Genomic DNA, 19990 nt, shown 5'->3' with positions numbered 1-19990 from the left:
TGCTGAGGTGAATATGAAGTCAACAAAATGCACATTTTCTCAATGTTCATGGCAATTAGATAACCAAAGCCTAAACAATGGACGGCAGACCACAAATTGCACATCATTGGAAAAAAAAATCAACCAAAGCAAAAACTTAAAATCGTGCTACTTTATGAACAAAATATAAATCTGTTCTTTGCGATGTTCTAGTGCCACTGCTGAGGAGCAATCTCATTTTAAGCATTACAAGCCTTTGTGGTTCTGGCATGGCTCATTTGATCGGACACCACAAATGCATAAAAGATGTGCGATTTGACACGGGGAGGAACATGGCAGCATCCTGTGTCAACACACTAAAATATTCTTCTGGAAAATAATAATAATAAAACAGGCAATCACTCCAACCCATAGAGGCATCACAATGCAGCAAACGTCACAATTCTGTGCAGCTGCACACAAGCTGCTTGGGCTCATCCAACACTGTCTTGAGGTCACAGGCCCTAACACAAATGGTATCAAATTGACTGTAATAATAATAAAAAGTCTTATACAAATGCCAAATTCTGCGTGTTCTGGCACTCTTTACACAGTAAGTGTAAACAATAGTTTTCCTGAATTTGAAGTGATTATGAACGCAAGCAGCAGAAAGTAGCAAACCCATCATGCTGTTAAATGCAGACAAAAATACATTTCTCTAGTTTTGAAAACATAACTGGCCGTTTTAAACATTTTAATAATTACCACTAAAATTCAATTACTTTAGTAGACACTGAAATTTAGATAGATATCACTTACAATGAAGTGTTTTATTTTTTTAACCAGGTGGAGCTAGTTTGATGAACTGTAATTGCACTGAAGAGCAACAGATGGCAGTATAGGCCAATATTTAGGTCTGTCAACTTCCGGTCAGCATTTAATGGCAGCGTGACAAACGTTTTAAAGCACAAAACTTGAGTTGACTTTGAACCCGGTGGCACACCGCAGTTTGCTAAAGGAGCTATCTGTCCAAACAAATGTACTTGTACATCACCGCAGCACCAATGGTGGCTAATAATTTGGGACTGAGCTCATTGGGATTTTTCGATGTCTTAAAGACAACTTTGTGAACAGACACAGAACTAATCATTTTTGTGTTTTTGTGGGGCAGCATGGCTCAGGTGGTAAGAGTGGTCATCTCCCAACCCGAAGGTTGTGGGTTTGATCCTCAACCCTTGTAACCATGTTGAAGTTTCCACGGCAATGTACTGAACCACCAGTTGCTCCTGATGTAGGTAAAGTAGGAAGTAGATCAAATGAGGGCGAGTGTTTAAGCGCTTTAAGTACCTAATAGGGGTGGGAATCTAAGGGTACCTCACGATTCAAATCTGATTCAGATGCTCATGATTTGATTTAATTCTAATTCAGAGGCCTACGATTCGATTCGATTCTGAAGCATCACTACATTGACTTGCATTTTATAGTCCATGTAAAACACTGCTACCTTTTTAAAACAGTCGCAGAACTCAAGGAAAAGCAAGGGTTTATTTTTCACACTTTGACTTCTATTAAAGTGGCAAGGCAACCTGGTTTACAACCTGGTTTCCACTAGTGTGTCAACACAAATTTTAAAACGCGCCAATGACAGCATTTGCTGTAACAAATGTCTTAACTTCTCCTATAACATCTATAAAAACATATTTTAATTTATCTGATTTAGCGCAACCTGTACTTTAATACTTAAAAGTGCAATATGCAGCAGACAACAGTGTTTTTTAGTTTTTTTTATCTAAACTTTGAAAATAGATTTTCAATACCGCTGAATCAATTTAGAATCTTTTTTTAATATGATCGATGCATTTAAATAATAAATAAAAAGATTATCATTCCCACCCCTAGTACCTAAGGTAGAAAAGCACTACACAAGTGAAAGCACTTTTACCAAATTAAACTGCTAATATGGCTGCTCACTGTAATACAGTGATGCAGACAAGGTGGTCATGGTGTCACATAATTGATTAGCTGATTACGGTGAGCCATGCCTGGTGCCACGATGGCTTGCGAAGATTTCCAAAGGAAGTGAGTGACTGGAAGTGGCAAAGAGCGGATGAATAAATGAACGGCGCATTGCGGCAGTTGGTAGGAAAGGTTGCAGAAGAATGACGAGGCTACAGTCGGTGTGAGGATGAAGCAAAAAAAAAAAACAAAAAACAAAACTCAAATGAAACGAGAGGTAACGCACCACCACTGGCACCTCTTGAACCTTCCAAAATGTGAAATTGAGCACACAGCTCATCTTCAGGTCTTGTGGGACCGCAGCCTTCCCAAGCAACATCAATCTCGTCTCGCTGGGATGTCAGCCAGACCCAAAGCGGCCTGTGCAGAAAGTGTCCCTGGGTTGTTTCAGTAGCTGTCCCATCTCAGCAGACTTCACCTCTGGAAGGGCTTGCGGACTTTCTTCTTCCTCCGAGGCGGAGGTTTGCCGCCCTCGTTCCACGGCTCGCCAGATTCAGGCCGTTGGGCTCCCGGCATGAAGAAGCCTGTCTGGCCCGGAGGAGGAGAGAACGGGGGAGCTCCGGCACCGGGTGGAGGGTGGTGAGATGGACCTGAGGGGAAGAAGCCCCCGTTGGCTGGCATGTCACTGGGGGCTGCTCCCTTGAAGATGCGGTTGAAGAAGTCTTGCAAATCTGCCGGGTTGGCCGGACCGGGACCGGGACCGGCCTCTGAGTGTGGCCTGCAAGTAAGAAGGGGGGGGGGGGCAGATGTGTGTGAATACAGGAGTATCTAATGTTACCTGCTGCTGAACAAAATATGGGACACAAGGACCAATAACGCTATCAAAGTTAAAGAAAAGATGAAGCAGAAATTATAGAAGAAATAAAGAGACCAAATCATAGAAGAGAAAAACATTTATTTTTTATATTGAAAAATAATAAGAATAAATAATGTTTTTTTGTACCACCTCAATATTGCCATAGTACTGCATCTGATTCTTGACAATAAATATGTTCTATGCAGCCACACATCTAAATACGGTATTTTGTTTAATATTGTGTTAGTGGAATATGAGTTAAGCAACAAAAATCAGAAGGCGGCCATTTTGCCACTTGCTGTCGACTAAAAATGACATCACAGTTGCTCAGGTCTCACTAACAACCAATCACAGCTCAGCTACAAAAAATAGCTGAGCCCTGAGCAACTGTGATGTCATCTTCAGTCGACATCAACTGACAAAATGGCCGCCCCCTGAGATGGATAAAAAAAAAATACAAATCAGTCGACAGCAACTGACAAAATGGCCGCCCCCTGAGATGGATAAAAAAAAAAATACAAAACTAGTCAATTTGAATTTGATTAATTGTTCTGACATCTCGAGGAAATACTGGAATGGACTGAACGATAGAAGGGATAATATATATAATATATGGATAATATATGAGATGACATGAGAGATAGAAGTTGATGGACATCCTGTCACCTGTTTCTGGTGGCATTGCTGTTGTTCTTGGACCCAAAGGAGATGTGATAGGGCACGCGGTGTGTGTCGGGAGAGATGACTATCCTCTGGCAACCCGCCCACTCTGAAACATCACATCACAAATAGAACCCTTTTCCACCCTATCGACAACATCTTTATTGTTTATGCCCGAAGAGACGTCACCTGTAATATCGTAGACTTTGCCGTCCATACAAGCAAAGTACGTGATACGTAGACCCAACATACTGGACTCGGCCCACAGGTCGCCCTCTTCGGCGCTATGGCGACGACTGCATTCGGCACAGAAGCGGGCCTCGGCGGGTTCGCGATCCATCTCAAAGCGCCTGCGGGACAAAAGGCCGCGTCGGTGGTTGTCATTCTCTTCTAAACGTGCGCACGTGCAATTTGCAGTCCGTGTGTGAGGACATACTTGTGCTTGCCTTCACATTTGGTACACATCATGGTGTTCATGGCTTCCTTCAGGTCGTCCTGCAGCTTGGTGAGGAACTCGTTCATGGACTTGGAGAGCTCGGTCGCGGCCATGCGCTTCCTGAGTTTGGAGAGAGCAGATCGTTGGTTGGCTGATGTGGATTTGAATGTGCAGGTATGATAAAAACAATTTCAACAGAAGGCATTGCTTAGAGCAGAGGTGGGCAATCTCGGTCCTCGAGGGCCAGAGTCCTGCAGGTTTTGCATGTTGCCCTTCTCCAACACAGCTGATATATGATCAGCTCATCAGCAAGCTCTGCATAAGCCTGATAACGATCCTGTTGATTGGAATCAGCTTGTGTTGGAAGTGAGAAACCTCCAAAACCTGCAGGACTCCGGCCCTCGATGCCCACCTCTGGCTTAGAGGATAATTAACTCAAAAGCTGAATGTTCCAGAGGTCGTACAATTCCAAAACTTTTAAACAAATGCAGACGTTTTATTACATTTTTGGCTCAGTGATACGAAGATACTATTTTAATTTTTTTTTAAATGCATGAACTACTGTTCAAAAGTTCAAGGTCAATTACAAATGTCTTTATTTTTGAAAGCACCATTTTGTTATAGGGGACTACAGATGCAAATTAGCAACTGCTGCTAGAGTCTGAACTTAATTTGTTGTTCATTAATGTGCATTGTCCCTTTCAAATAAGTTTAAATTTAATGTCTTTCAGTTAATACACTGTAACATTAAAATGATCACATACAGATGAGACATTATTCATGTGGTTAAAAAAGAAGTGTTTTTCCTTTCATAAATATAAAATTCTACACACCTTTGTTTAAATGCAAGTTTTTGTTTTTATAAAAAATGAAACCAAGATAACTAAAAAAAAATCCACCATTGTGACCTGTACAACACAATTAAAAAATACATACTTTTGAGGGGGTAAGGAAAAATAAACAGCTAAGATAATGTGGTTGCACTCTTATAACTGGGTTCACAATTACAACCGACCACATTAAAACTCATGTTAAATTAAAAACCTTTATTTAATCTCAAATAAAGTTAAGCTTTTCCTGACAAGCCGTTAGGTTTTCTGCTAACAGGGATCGCTATTTGGAACTGATCCACCTTGACTAATGCCCCAGTTCCAGCTGAAGAAAAACAGCCTCAAGCAGCAGTATATTGCAAAGGACTCTTTATCTTTAATTGCGGAACCTTCTGCAGTGAGCCACCGCCAGCTGATCAGCTGTTAACTTCCACCACTGACCTTTCTCTGTTTCATCTTGAGAAGTTTACTAGCGAGCTACTAACAAGGCCCTACTAACATACTCAACATTTGAAGCACCTCGTGAGTTATTGTTTGGCATCCTTAAGTCCCTTGAAAGGTGGTTTACAAATCTAAGCTATTATTGCTTATTATATTTTATTAAATTATGTCAGAAACAAAAGAGGTCAAAGAATTAAGTCTGCATTTTTTTTTCTCTTTTTGTGACATTCCAAAATGAAGTTATGTCAGAATAAGAATGTTGCAAAAAGGAGACATCTACCAGCAACCTTGAATGAATTGTTTTGATAGATTCCAATGTGCAATACTTTGTCATGTTTCTACTCACAATTCATATTCTCTTCGTGTTTCTGGGTTACTGACAATATCCCAGGCAGCCCGCAGTACTTTGAACGCCTCACCAGCTCGTGGGTGTTTATTCTTGTCTGGATGGACCTAAAAGAGACGAATGAGAGAGAAAAAAAAGGGTTTGTGTGTAAAGAGACAAATTTATTAGTCATCCACTCATCTAAGACAATCAATAGATGCGTTTGAATTGCATGTTTCAAATCGCAAACCTGGACAGCCAGCTGTCTGTAGGCCTTCTTCAGCTCGGCCTCAGTCGCGTGGACCTCCACGCCGAGCACCGTGAAGGGATCAAGCTCGTCTTCAGGGACCTCAGCCAGGGCTAGAAGTCTTTCCAGCTCCTGACCTGGCGGGCCTTTCCCGGCTCGTCCCGGTGATTCGAACTCAGACGTGTGCGCATAGCCATCCCTCCTGAAGCAATTTCTGACTCTTTCCACAAAGAGTAACACCCGCTTCCAAAAACGTGAATCCTGGAAAGCTGTCCAATACCGTTTTCCCCTCTCACCACCAAGCCGGACCAAGACACTTTTCAGCCTTTGGGACCCGAGCACGACCAAAGCACAAAGAAGTCTAAGAGTCGATAAGGCAGCTTGTTTAGTCCACTTGAGTGACCGAACGACTTTATCCGCCACGTCCGTGCCTACGCTTTTCGTCCATTTTAAAATCCGACTGGCATCGGCCTTCATTCCCGGGATGTCCGTGATTTTTCCAAAGAGCTGCTGCCCCAAGCTGTAAAGTTTCAACCCTCCGGTCTCCACACCGACGCCACAATTGTGAGTTAAGGTGACGATAATCTCGATCATCATGTGGACACAGGAGATGCACCAGACGCTGACAGACTCTGACAGCATTTCCTTCAAAGCAAACACGAGTTGTTTGCCCGAGCGCCTGCGACCTCGGCTCAACTGATGGTGATGATGGTTGCGTTTGCGGGTCTGCTTGTGCCTGCCGCCGCTCGAAATAAAACCGCCTTTTTGAAAGGAGGGCGGCGTAAAGGCGCTTTGATTACTCTGTTCCGAAACCGACACTCCGCTCCTCAATTTGCACTTCCTTCCAGATCCGAATCTCCTCCAAGCCGACTCCCCGTTCATGTGCTGCTCCTTCGCAGACTCGTCCTCCTCTTGATTTATGACCCCGGAGCTCACGTGAACATCAGCGCTTTCGTGTTCGTCAGAAATGTCCTCGGTTTCATCTCTGCCCTCCGTGGAGCCGCAGCACTCCACGTCACCAATCCCAGAGTCATGTGGGGTGGCTGGGTTTGGGGTGTCCTGAGCATTAGACAAGTACTCACGGTCGTCTTCCACAGCTCTCGTCTCCCAATGACTCGACTTATTTACTGAAGTGGAATAATCACCATCAGTGAGCTCCTCGTCAGAATCTGTAAGGGCGTCCATCTCCCTCTCAGCTGCCACTCTCTCCATCTTACAATCTCTTATTTCGGAGCGGTGAAAATAGAATCTTTTGGAAGACGATCTCCTAAAGCCATAATCTGTGGCAATATTCTCCCCAGACCCTCACTCCAGTGTGAGACTGGGGGCTTCTGGGGTACACCATATCAGCAGCTGATTCTGGCTTTTAAACATTTACCATCATGCAGCAGGGAAATAATCTGAAAAGAAACACCACAGGTTACAAACACAGAAAAAGAGAAAGAAAATTTATTTTTGGTATATTATTTCTTGATTCGTGACAATAAATGTATACGGTTAGAAAGCCTCTTTATTATCAATCATTTCAACTGTATTTGTAAAGCACTATTACATTAAAAAAAAATGCAATCAATGTGCTTTACATGCGTTAAAAATCAACCCTTATCAAGACTTGTCCAAACAGGACACATGAAGTGTGCCCATCATTCAATTTCAAACAGCTTTTACCAAAAGTGAGTATGTTAACAAGTTGCTTGTGTTGCAGTCCTTGCACATTGGTTTGAACTTCAGACGTGTTTTTGATTTAAACATAAACTATTGCAGATCATTGACCACAACATCGTGAAATATCTGAACAATGTCAATTTACTATTCAATTCAACCTCAAAAGTATATTTCAAAATTACACTTTGTGTACTAATATTGGTACGTCCCCACTAACCACAGTCGATTTATGTAAATAAAAATAAAGTCACATGAAGAAATTACAAAGTACATTTTTTTTTTATAGCGTAGGCAAACTTTAACTTTTCACATTAACAAAGTAAAGGTATGTCACATTACTTTCAAGTTGTTTTTGCTAAATAAACGTAACCAACAGTTTGACTAAAAGCTGATATAAAGTGGAATCATATTGCTATTGTGTTTGATAGCTTTACTGGTAGAGTTCATGTCAGTCAGGTGCATTAGAGGCGGCTAATGTTAGCAAACGCCCTGATTGCTAGCCTTGGGAAACACCCTACCAAAAAAGGCAGGCGTACAGGCGGGATAAATGAGTTAAATTTAGTTCCCCTGCTTGTCAGCGTTTTACGTTACATGCCGAGGAAATGCGGCGATAAAACCCACACACAACTATAGATTGTCCTTTAAAGAGAAAACGTGTCACCGATGAGCTAACTATTCGCTAGCGACGTGTGGTAACAGTTAGCTGATAAACCACTGTTTCCCCTTCCTGTGGGAATACACCTAGCAGTGCAAACATCATTTGGCCACCGGGAAGACGGACATCTAATTTTCATGTGCATTCAAAATACGGTAGGTGCTATGTATATCTCTCGGAAAGTGTGTAACCTTGTTTGTGAACAGACTGCCAGGTGCCCGTAGTGTTGTTTTTATGGTCCCCTTCTTCTCCTCTTCATTTTTTAACTTCCTTCTTGCGTCTTGTTCGGCTTCTTTATTGCCGGACCTTTCCAGAGTCCACCGACGCATGTGGGTGCTACCGCCACCTACTGACCAGGCTGACTAGAACCATTCAAGTGATTGGCTGGTTGAAGTAGATTTTTGGAGTGTTTTTCAAAAATTATTTATACTTACTCAATACTCATACTTATTTATAGCTAATTGAAAAGTTCATTTGTTTAGCTATACTAAATACTTGCCTCACTGTATGTCATATCAGGAACATTTTAGTTTTCTTTTACAGTTTTTCTCAGTTGTTTTGGTACATTCCTCAGATCAGAATATCATTTCTTAAAACTACTTGTTCAATGTTTCCACAATTGTGTCACGTTTACACAGAAAATGTCTAATTTCTTTGAAGTTGCAAATGCTTCAGCGCATCCATAAAAATGATTACACTGTTCATCAGCATTTTAATGATTTTACTTCATGTATTCTTTTTTTCTTGCACATCCAGTTTTTGAGTACAGATTTTACAATGTGTTGTCATTTCCAGTTATAGACGGCACGTTTCAGGGGGGAAAAAATTCACCTGTTGCTGAACCCTTAATTCATAAATGTTACTAAATATGACTCCAAATATGACTCTCTAGATATGACTCTATTATTATTATTATTATTATTATTTAAAATGGACGTGCTAGAGAATAAATGACAGCAGATTCGCAAAAAATAAAAAAATTAAAATCTAGAAAGGTTTACTTTTAGCTATGATTTTAAAAATCTTGGGAACATTTTCTGTTTAAGTCTTTACATGCCCAGGTCCACAAAGTAAAAACCCTGAAACTGTTTGGCTTTAGCCACAGGTGCTTCTACCCAACAGTTTGAGACGAGCTCGTTCACCTGTCAGTTGAGAAGCATCTGTGGCCAAAGTCAATCTGTGGCAGGGTTTATGCTTTCTGGTCCTGGACAACCCTGTGAAATTACATGCAAAATGGTTGAACAAGTTGTCATAATATGTCAAGCATATTTCGACATCCTGTATTTCCATTAGACTTGTGTGGGCTGGATCTGGCCACTGGGATGACACCTAAGAGATTGCATGTTACACATGATAACCATCAGCAAGATGCATAGATAGATGGATAGATAGATGGATAGATAGATGGATATGGTATTTTTAATTTGTTAAAAATGCATTGCAAAACAATTCATTAAAAATTCAGAAATATGGACAATACGCTTACTTTTCAGAATGGGTGTTTACTCATGTTGAGCACTGTACGGGTGTAAGACATGCAAACTAAGAAAGTAGCATGCACAATAAAATAAAAAAAGTGTTATTGACATGTGATATTCATTTATTAATTTATTTATTAACTCAGGGGGTCTCTGTCAACATTGGAATCCCCCTTGAAGTCGTCCCGCTCCTACACATCTTGAAGACGCACAGGGTTAATTCCGACACCCCCCCCCCCACCCCACCACCACCACCACCACCACCACCACCCACATCTCCAATTTGAAAGCCGCCTCTCTACCGGGAGAGGAAGGCTCTTTTTCGGTCAGATGGCGCGTTGCAGTCCGCCCCCGTCATTCTCCAGCCCACACAGACACACAGAGAGAAAGAGAGGCAGCCAGCGACCAATACGGTACGCCGGAGGAGGATTTCTGCCAGTGATTTCAGACGAGCCACTGTAGGCTGAGGGGATTTACTACGCCGATCTGACGCGATTACTTCAAGGTAGGCGCATTTTTGCAACGTGTTCGGTTGCAACATATTCAATGGCGCATGAATGTATTGGATACTTGTTTTGACTAAACGATACAATGATTGAAGATGCCCCCCCCCCCCCTTATGTACAGAAACATCTGTTGTTTGAGAGACTTCTCAGCAGCCTCACTCTGCTTCCTGACCTGAAGAAGGTAAGAGCAATGCGCGTTGGTAACACTTTCTTGACTGAAAATCAGTGGTGAGAAGTAAAAAAAAAATAAAAAAAGACTTAACCCTACTGAAGTAGATTTTTCATGTACCAGTACTTTACTTAAGTATTTATTTTTCTCATTACTTTGTGATAATGCTCCATGCATTTCCAAAACATTTATCTGTTTTCCCTCTTCTTCTTTATTGTCAAAATTGGCTTACTTTGACGATGTTAAGGTCTTGATTGACTGAGCTCTTGGAATCTTGTAAGGTGGAGATGTGGAGGAACATTTCCTAGGGGACAAGGCTGGACTGGGACAAAAAATAAAATGGCCCTGGGATTTTGACATAGGCCCAATGGCCCGGCCCGGCCCGACTCCTGAGCACCACTGGCTACCACATAGCTCTGACACTGATGTTGATGTTTGCTGTCTTTATTGTAAATGGATTCATGGGCTGCTCCCCCTAAATTGTGGGCCGGTCTCTTGGGGTATAAAAAGGGAACATAATTAAATAACAACTAATCGTCTCCAAAAGTCGCTGGCCCACAGGACCTCTGCCCTATATCCCAGATGGCCAGTCCAGCCCTTCCTCGGGACCATTAACGGCAACAGTTTCTGAGAAGCAAGATATTCCCCATCATGTCTTATTAAGAGTATTGTTTGCTGTAGCTACAAGAATGATTGGTGGAAACTGCACTGTTTCTTGTGTCATCTTAAAAAACAGTGTCTTCTGGCTTACTGAAATACTTCATTTGGTATCATTAGCTAGTTTCACACTTTGTTGTTCAGGACACAAATTTATCAAAGCTATGATTTTTTTTTAATAGCATAAAAAACAACGCTAACTAGATAATTGAAAACGGCAAACGACATATTGTGCTGTCAACTTGAACAAAAATGAGTGTTATTTGTATGTAACGGGCAACAACAATTATTTTGTGCTTTTGTACTTTTTAGAGTCTGTGCAACCTCCCGATACCAGGTATTAGTATCGGGCATTATTTCTAGGTATCAGTACTTGCCACTGCTCACTATACAGGTTTTTTTAAATCTGGAACTTAAGGCAAGGCAAGGCAAAGCAAGTTTATTTGTATAGCACATTTCATACACAAGGCAGCTCAATGTGCTTTACACAAGGAAAAACAATACCTATAGGCATCAACAAACACAGCAATTAACAGCATTCAGAAGCAAAGAAGAGAAAACAAAAGTAGGTAACAAAAGGAAGTTTTATAATAACAATAATAAGAATAATAATAAGAATATCAAAAGAGGAAAAACATGATTTAAAAATGTGTAAAATACCTTAATCAAAGGTATGTAAAAAAAAAAAAAAGAAGCTAAATTTGTAACCTGGATTTAAAAGCATTTACACTCTGGGCTTATTCCATTTATGTGCAGCATAACAGCTAAATGCAGCTTCACCATGTTTAATTTGAACTCTGGGTTCCACTAGTTGGCCCAAGTCTGTAGCTCTCAGAGCCCTGCTGGGTTTGTACTCAATCAGCATTTTTTTTAAAAATATAATCAGGACCCAGACCATTCAGTGATTTATAGACCAGTAGCAGAATTTTGAAATCTATTCTATAGCTGACAGGAAGCCAATGTAAAGCCTTAAGGACGGCATTCATGTCTGACAGATGCCCATGAAGATATTCACGCACATATTTTGATTGACTTTTTCTGGCCACTGGTTTACTTTATGTATTTATTTATTTATTACAATTAATTTAATTGTGTGTCCTATATAATTTCATGAACAAATGGGAAAAAAAGATAATAGAAAATTCACATTAATTTCATGCATTTTTAAGCAAAAATGCTATGTTGGGATACATAAGTCTTTCTTTAAAATGATCTGTCATTGTTTTTTTTAAAAAAAGTATCAAAAGTACTAGTGGTATCGGTATCAGTGACTACTCAGGAGTTGAGTACTTTTATTGGTATGGCTCTGAAACAAAAGTAGTATTGAACATCCAAAGTACTTAAGTACAGCGCGTGACTACTTTTTCCACTTCTGCTCAATGGTTCCAATAGAATGAGGCAGCTTCAAAAGTACGCATCAACATGTTTCACTGTCTCATCACGAAGATGTCCAACTTTTCATAGGTAGCTCCATGCGTCTCCTTTGTGTTCTCGTTTTGCATGCAGCGTGCCATGTCTCTGCCACGCACACTTGGGGAGCTGCAGCTCTATCGGGTGCTGCAGAGAGCCAACCTGCTGGCCTACTACGAAACCTTCATCCAGCAGGGCGGCGACGACGTGCAGCAGCTCTGCGAGGCGGCCGAGGACGAGTTCCTGGAGATCATGGCCCTGGTCGGCATGGCTACCAAGCCGCTGCATGTGCGTCGGCTGCAGAAGGCCCTCCGAGACTGGGCGGCGAATCCGGCTCTTTTCAGCCAGCCCGTTTCCAGCCTGCCCTCCCTCGGGGGGATCCCGCTGTTTAAAGTGGACGGCACGGGTCCGAGCGGATCAGCGGGCGGACCGAGGAAGTCGCTGAGCAACGGGCAGCCGGGGTCGCCGTGCGAGCGGGAGGATCGGGCGTGTCTTACACCCATGCACAGCGGGAGCCCCCGGAGCCCCTGCTCGCAAGCTTCCCCCCAGCCACCAGACTCACACTACCGGGAAAAACTGTCCCCCATGGACCCACACTGGCTCACCCCGGAGCCTGACGGGAACGGCACTGTAGCCTCCGCACCAGGAATCGAAGAAGATCCGCCCAGCCCACCCGTAGGTCCCCCCGGTCCTTCCACATCTCCAAGCTCATCCTCCGCCCCCGCCCCTCTGTCAGCCTGGCCCGGAGGACAACTGGACGGGGAGACGAGCCGCGCCGTGGCAGAAAGCGTGGACAGACTCCTCAGGACTCTGCCTCGCTCCGACCCGACGGAGGTGAAGAGTCTACTGAGGATAAACAAGAAGATCGCAAAGACCGTGGGCCACATCTTCAACATGGGCTCCCAGGACGGGAAGAAGGAAGAGGAGATCCGCAAGTACAGCCTCATCTACGGACGCTTCGACTCCAAGCGGAGAGAAGGCAAGCTACTCACACAGCATGAGGTAAAACAGCCCAAAGAGCGCAGATGTTTCATATCCTTGTGCCACATGACTGCTCACAACTTCCATCCGTCTTGTCTCCTCAGTTAATCATCAACGAGGCTGCTGCCCAGTTCTGTATGCGCGACAACGCCCTTTTACTCAGGAGGGTGGAACTCTTCTCTTTGGCTCGGCAGGTGGCGAGAAAATGTGCCTACACCTCCACTCTCAAGCACACAAGGTAAGACAAACGTGTTTGTCTTTCAGCGACGCAGCAGCAACAAAAAAAACAAGGAATGAGTAAACCAGTGTTTCACAACCTTTACTGAGCCAAGGCACAAAAAGTATATATACTGAAATAATGATGATCTTGTCCCAAAACAATATTAACCTGACCACTACATTAGGATGTTTCAACACAGTTTTTTTTTTCAGACCAAAACCAGTATGAGTACTCAACTCTTGAGTAGTCACGATACCCCTAGTCCTTTTGATACATAAAATTCCCCCCCAAAACCAATGACAGATCATTTTAAAGAGATACATTCCAATGTGGCATTTTCATAAAAATTGCATGAAAATAATGGCAATTTTCAATTCTTCTAATTTCTCATTTCTAGTTTGTAATGAGGACCAATTCCTTGTATCGGTACTCGCTCATCCCTACAAAAGATGATGAAAGATAGCAGGACTCTACCATTTTTTCCATCCTTGGTCACAAGACTAAAGAGAGATCAAATTGTTCATACAAAAAATAGGAATTTGTGTTTGTGTGTTTGTCTATTCATTTGTTAGTCAACAGGGTACTTCTCGACTACCATGTTGACAATAGGTCATAACCATCCATCATAACTACGTTCATTCATCTATCTTTTTCTTTAACCAGGTTGCTAGTCGGGGTAGCCTAACCCGGGCGTTTGGACTGGTTGCCAGCTAGTAACATGTAACACACACTTCTTTCCACTATTCCACTTTACTGCCCTTCCATCATAACCCAAACAGCTAAAAAAGTCATCTAATCTGCCTCACAATTAAGATGGTCTGCATTCAAATCTTGGCTCAGGCTTTCGGATTTTGAGTTTGTATGTTCTCCGGGCATTATGGCTCCTCCCACATTCCATAAACACGCATGTTAGTTGAATTGTCAATTGTTGCAAAATGTGAATGTTTTATTTTTGTGGTGCGGAATATACTCCTAATGAGGACAAAAAAAATGATAATAAAATATCTTTGTAAAGGTAGAACATTGAAATTGGATTGAGCGCCTGTAGTGTATACAGCTGCAATGCAAAGGTCGAAATTTTGATTGTGAGTTCCCTGCAGGTCAAACGTGGAGGAGAACAGCTTGCCGTCCCAGAAGAGAGCAAGACTGGAAGTGAGTTGACAAAGCCCTCTTATGGGAGCGCTTGTGATGATAACATCTCGATATTGACCGAAATAAAAAAAAGTGACTCTTAACAAGTAAATGTGTATTTAATTCCAGGTGACTGCGCCCGAGAGCACGTCGTCACTCCTCGGAGCAGACGAGGCCTTGAACCAGAGGGCCGATGATGACAGCTTGTCTTCAGAAAGTCCGGACAGCGTGTCACACGGTAAACACTTAAAGATGCTATTCAGTCCATTCCAGATGTTTTCCTGCCTCTAAAACTCTGAACAGCATTCTCTTGCCGTCTGTCCTGTCAGACGTGATGAGCTCACAATGCAGCCAGTCGCCAACGCCGTGCCCCGCCACCGACAGCTCCAACCCGCCCACCTGGAGTCGCCATCTCATGCAACAAACGCTCATGGACGAAGGGCTGCGATTGGCTCGCATGGTGTCACATGATCGAGCCGCCAAGATCAAGTTAGGGTCAGACGGAACTCACTCCACAGGTGAATTTTCAGATATTAACTCATTATTATGTGCTTATTTTTGCCAACAGAATAAACGATTATTTTGTAATGATTGCCCGTCTCTTTGCAAGTTAAAAAATAAATAAATCCATACCTGTGCGGTATGCATATTTCTTGACCATCTTTAGCATAACTTAAACAAAACACCACAAATGAAATCAAGCCTCTTTTAGACAAAGATTCCATGAAGATAGTGTAGTAGAGTTGTTACAGAAGGCCCAGCATTATCCGCCTTTGCCTTTTGCACGCAGCGCAGTGAGCTAGTAGTTAGCACACCTGCTACCTCTTACCCAAAGCCAACAGCGATTGGCTCCACCTCACCTGCGACCCAAGTGAGGATAAGCAGTGGAAAGATTACTGCAGGCAGGGTAAACATTTCCTCATTCGACACAGCACAAATGTTACATAGTTTGTCCAGTTCTGCACTTATCATCCCAAATATTTCCAACAAATTAGTTTTTTACCCAAGCTATCAGTTGACAGCATCACAGCAGCAAAAGTTTAGCCGCAATAATAATGTGTGATGTTCCTATACTGACCTTTAAAGTTTTTTTGTTTTTTTTTATGGTTTTACGTTTAGGTTAGGTCCTAGAAACTTAGCTATAATAGTTGTTTATGTTGTGAACTTATGCTAATTTAGTAAGTCGACATGACTTTAGCTGTTAGCATTTTGTTGGAGCAGCACAGTGGTCTAGTGGTTTGCAACCTTCCTGTGTGGCGTTTGCATACCCTTGTATGGGTTTATTTTTTTATTTTTTTTTATATTTTTCCACCACCTTCCAAAACCATGCATGATAGTTTCAATCTCCATATTTGGCCTACGATTGGCTGGCAACAGTCCATGGTAGATAATATACAGTATGAATGGATGCTTACACATTTTCACATTTTGTCTTATTATTCCAGAGACTAAACAACACCAAATCTGTGTTAACAGCTGGGCCGATCATGTGATTTGATTTATTGGTTGAAAAAAAACGTCTTCTTTTTTTTGTCTTAATTTCATAAATCAAGAATATCAGATTTTGTTTCTTAACTACTACTGGATTACAGCCTTTAAAAAATGCATATTCTTGGCATACCTTTATTTAAAAAAAAAAAGTTAATTTAGACTATTTGGATGTGATATTTTTCTTCATTAAATTGCATTATATAGGTATTGGATCAGGACAAAATCAAGTCTCTTGGGCGAGGGTGAAAAAAATGTGATTGGGACATCCTTAAATGGCGACTATCGATACTTGGTATCGGCGGCCAATTAGAAATGATAAGAATAAGAAATTGCCATCAATTTCATGCAATTTTAAGGAAACATTTTATAGTGGGATATAAAGTTTTTTCTTTAAAATTGCTTGTCTTTATTTATTTTTTTTTCATGTTATTATCCATACTCATGGTATCGGCCTGAAAAAAGTAGCAAGAGGACAACCCTAATATATATTTATATAGTCAAATTAGAGTGATTCTATGAGAGGCGTTCAGGCTCTTCCTAGTATCACATTGCCTTATGAGGAAGAAGTGATGTGTACAAGTTAGTTGTGATAGGCAGAGCGAGAAAAAGGATTCCGGCCAAGACATGAGTGGGCGTGGATGGAGGGAGCGAAGAGGGAGGGAGGTGGTATAGGAAGTACTCTGTGGGCGACAGCATTAGACCCCCACCAGCACCACCACCAGCACCAGCATCAGGAGCAGCAGCAACGCCGCCACCTCAGCGGCAACTGACGTCAGAGTGCGTTGGCTGCGTGGGCAGAGGGGCGGGAAGGATGGGCTGTGGGGGCGATGGAGTGGGAGGTAATTGAGGGGCGTTGCATTGACTCACCAAGCGACAGTGCACCAAAATAAAACCTGTGGGCTGCGAAATGGCACAGTCTTTTTTATTTCTCTACTCCCGCAACCAAAAGGACTGCGGAAATAACAACAATAAAAAAAAAGAAAAGTGACATACGTTTCATCTCTGACGTCAATCTGCCTCACTTCTTGTCTTTTCACTTGCCTAACTTTAGTTTACTTCCTCTGAATGTGGTTTCAAAGAATTCTTCTAGATCTAGTCAGGATAATGTATTTGTTAGTGTGTTTCTGTATATCGCCAGTAAATTTGTTCATTTGTTTACTTTATGGCTACATCTTTTTGTTATTCAACTGGCAAGATCTTCTTCACGCAATTTATGAACCGTGATGACTTCACTTCATGTGGGGGTGTTTCTTGCTGAATTCCCCAAACTATTATTCAAAGTCTTTAAAACACATCACTTCGTGGCGGTGACTAATATTTAGCCTTTAACGCCGTCCAGTCATATTAAATAGAATACTGTATCACATCAGAACCCAATGGGTGTATTAGAGAAATCTCACTTTTCTGTAATTCTTTAAACTTCCATTTATGGACTAGAGAAGTGTTTGCCTGCAGCATGTTGGTCCTTAGTGATTCTCAGATAGTAACAAGCCATTAAAGCAGCAGGAGAGAATAACTGTGTGATTTCCTTTAGGGCCACTGAAAATAAAATGAGAGCATAAATATAATTTGCATGGCCAGCAGGATAAAGTGAATAAAAGTGAAGCAAAACTGTCAACCTCCCAATTTCACAATCTTGAAATAAAATAATTTTAAATATGTTTGTAAGATACGTTTTTAAGTAAGAACAAAAATAAAATAAATATAAAAATGATAAATATAAAGTAAAATGTTTAAAACAAACAAACACATCATATTTGTTAAACCTGTCAGTATCACTTGACAGCAGTATATGAGTAAAATGATAGGTAAAAAATAAATCAGTCCTCTAATTTGATTTGCAAGAAACCACCGCGCCTGAGGAAAAATAACCAATCAGCGACAGAAGGCGCGACTGACGAGGTGGCAATCATTTGTCATGCACTTGCACTATAAGATCATTTTCGTCATGTACTACTGTCAGGTTATACTGACAGTTTTAATAAATATATATTTTTTAAGTTATTTAATTCCCCTTTTATTGTCATACAAGTGAAAAAACTTAAAGCTACTAATGTAAAAACATTACGGTATTGGATTTGGGTAGACAATTGCTAAGCATTTATGATAATAAATTAAATTTATGTAGCATTTTTCTTAATATAGCTCAAAAAAGGGGGACTTCGCGTTTTCACTTTGAGACCATTGAGTATTTTGTGTGTTATGCAATTAAAGGGAATGAAACCAACAGCGCCACCGTTTGAATCTAAAGAGACAAAACACTAACAAACCATAAAATTTTATTTAATTGCAGTTTAATCATTTTTGTATTTTTATAAGCGCCACACACAACAGACACATCAGCAGCAATGCTAATGCTAATGCTAACAACATGAAATATACATATATTTTAGACCACTGAAGTAGGTTAATTGTGATTCACCATAAGGATGACAGGGATGTTTATTCACTTAACAAGAATGCTGTATACCCTACCTAGTATTTGAAATTTCAAGGTAAAATTATATACTACAGCTTTAATTGCTGGGGAAGATGTGTTTATTCTCTCCATTTCCTGTCTCCGTAGAGCATGCCGATAAAGTTCAGCAGAGGAGTCCGATCACAGTGTGCCGGAGCATCAGCCCGAACGTCACCAAAGACAGTGTCAATCACAGAGCAAAGTGAAAAACAAGTTTTAAAAGTATATATAAAAAAAAATCCAATCCATACCACAAAGGACTCGGGTTCAGGGCGTGAAGAGCATCCAGTGGCGATTACATCATCATTATCATCATCAACTTCATTTGATGACCTGTTATCGGATATTTTGTTATTAAAAGCATTCATTCTGCATATTGAATCAATCTATTTATTTATTATAAGCAACGTTACATGCTAGCAGTGCCTTGACTTGAAACTCCCCAACACACAAGGGGGCACTACAACTTTGGGAATGAACCTCTTCTTAATGACTAGTAGAACACTGTAAGAAAAAAAAAGTCTAATTGACATATTGAAGCATCTATAGTATATAACAGTGTGCTAGTTATTATCAGGAAACACTTGAATAAAATGAGTCAATGATGTTGATTGTTTTAGTGTTAACATTTGTTGTTATACAGAAAGTAGTATTATTGTATAATAGGTCTTCATGTTTATTTTTGTACATCTGATGCATTTTTTTCTTTTCTAAGCCCATTAAGAAGTTTGCCTTTTTTGGACTGATTTCAGGTTTGATGAGCTGTAGATGTTTGGCTCGGCTGCACTTCACTTTGATTTCTATTTGTTTTATGTGTTGTGCCAAATATGCATCATCAGAACAACTTTGCACATCAATATTTGTAGAATTAAGACTAAAGGTGACACGGGTTTAAACAATATATGATTACAGGGGTTTTATGTCACTAGTGTGTAATGGAGACGAATTTTATTTTTTATTTTATCTATTTTTTTCTATTTTTTCTATTTATTATTATTATTATTATTTTATTATTATATATTTTTTTTTGCAATCTGCACTCAAAACAACGCATACGTTTTCAACGGGTCCATTTTACACATCAAATGTTGCAGTCGAATGTTTGGCTCTGAAACTTCAACATCTCGCTTAATGACACATACACTCTGGGCTGTGCATCTGTTCCACCTGCTTGTCTTTTGAGCATGAGTGACGGTTATTAATTTGCCAACAGATCACTTATTTTGTTGCACATTAAAAAAAAATGCAATTTTATTGCCTGAGGCTGCAGTGTGTTGTATCGTAATACACACATACTTCTGTCTGTTTTGTGGAGAAGCCAGCAACACTCCCGCTGTCATCTTGTTTGTTGTGATGACGCTCCCCCGCGAGCCGTGACTCACGATGATGCCACCAGGACTCACTTACATGGAAACACCCTTGCAAGAAACTTACTTGGAAGCATATGTGCAGATCTTTAA

At 41.0% G+C, this 19990-nt stretch overlaps 2 protein-coding genes across 3 annotated transcripts; one reads left to right on the top strand and one right to left on the bottom strand.

The window, feature by feature from the left end:
- Positions 1-136: 136 nt before the first annotated feature.
- Positions 137-8342, bottom strand: dnajc14 (DnaJ (Hsp40) homolog, subfamily C, member 14). Its single transcript, XM_077572771.1, has 7 exons — positions 8221-8342; positions 5713-7109; positions 5484-5590; positions 3867-3986; positions 3620-3780; positions 3437-3539; positions 137-2692 (listed from the first exon to the last, which is right to left on the bottom strand). The coding sequence occupies exons 2-7, from the start codon at positions 6919-6921 to the stop codon at positions 2389-2391; spliced, it is 2004 nt and encodes a 667-aa protein (XP_077428897.1). The 5' UTR covers positions 6922-7109; positions 8221-8342; the 3' UTR covers positions 137-2388.
- A 1453-nt stretch (positions 8343-9795) lies between these two features.
- Positions 9796-19801, top strand: nab2 (NGFI-A binding protein 2 (EGR1 binding protein 2)). 2 transcript variants are annotated; one of them, XM_077572774.1, is made up of 8 exons: positions 9796-10012; positions 10135-10194; positions 12346-13251; positions 13335-13468; positions 14551-14602; positions 14711-14819; positions 14911-15099; positions 18639-19801. In XM_077572774.1, the coding sequence occupies exons 3-8, from the start codon at positions 12352-12354 to the stop codon at positions 18734-18736; spliced, it is 1482 nt and encodes a 493-aa protein (XP_077428900.1). In that variant the 5' UTR covers positions 9796-10012; positions 10135-10194; positions 12346-12351; the 3' UTR covers positions 18737-19801. The 2 variants fall into 2 exon arrangements, with proteins under 2 accessions (XP_077428900.1, XP_077428899.1); XM_077572773.1 differs by having other exon boundaries at positions 12304-13251.
- Positions 19802-19990: the final 189 nt, after the last annotated feature.

Source organism: Vanacampus margaritifer, chromosome 8 (assembly GCF_051991255.1).
Source record: "Vanacampus margaritifer isolate UIUO_Vmar chromosome 8, RoL_Vmar_1.0, whole genome shotgun sequence".
Lineage (NCBI taxonomy): Eukaryota > Metazoa > Chordata > Actinopteri > Syngnathiformes > Syngnathidae > Vanacampus > Vanacampus margaritifer.
Note: the sequence above shows the minus strand (reverse complement) of the source record. Positions and strands in the feature narration are given on the sequence as shown.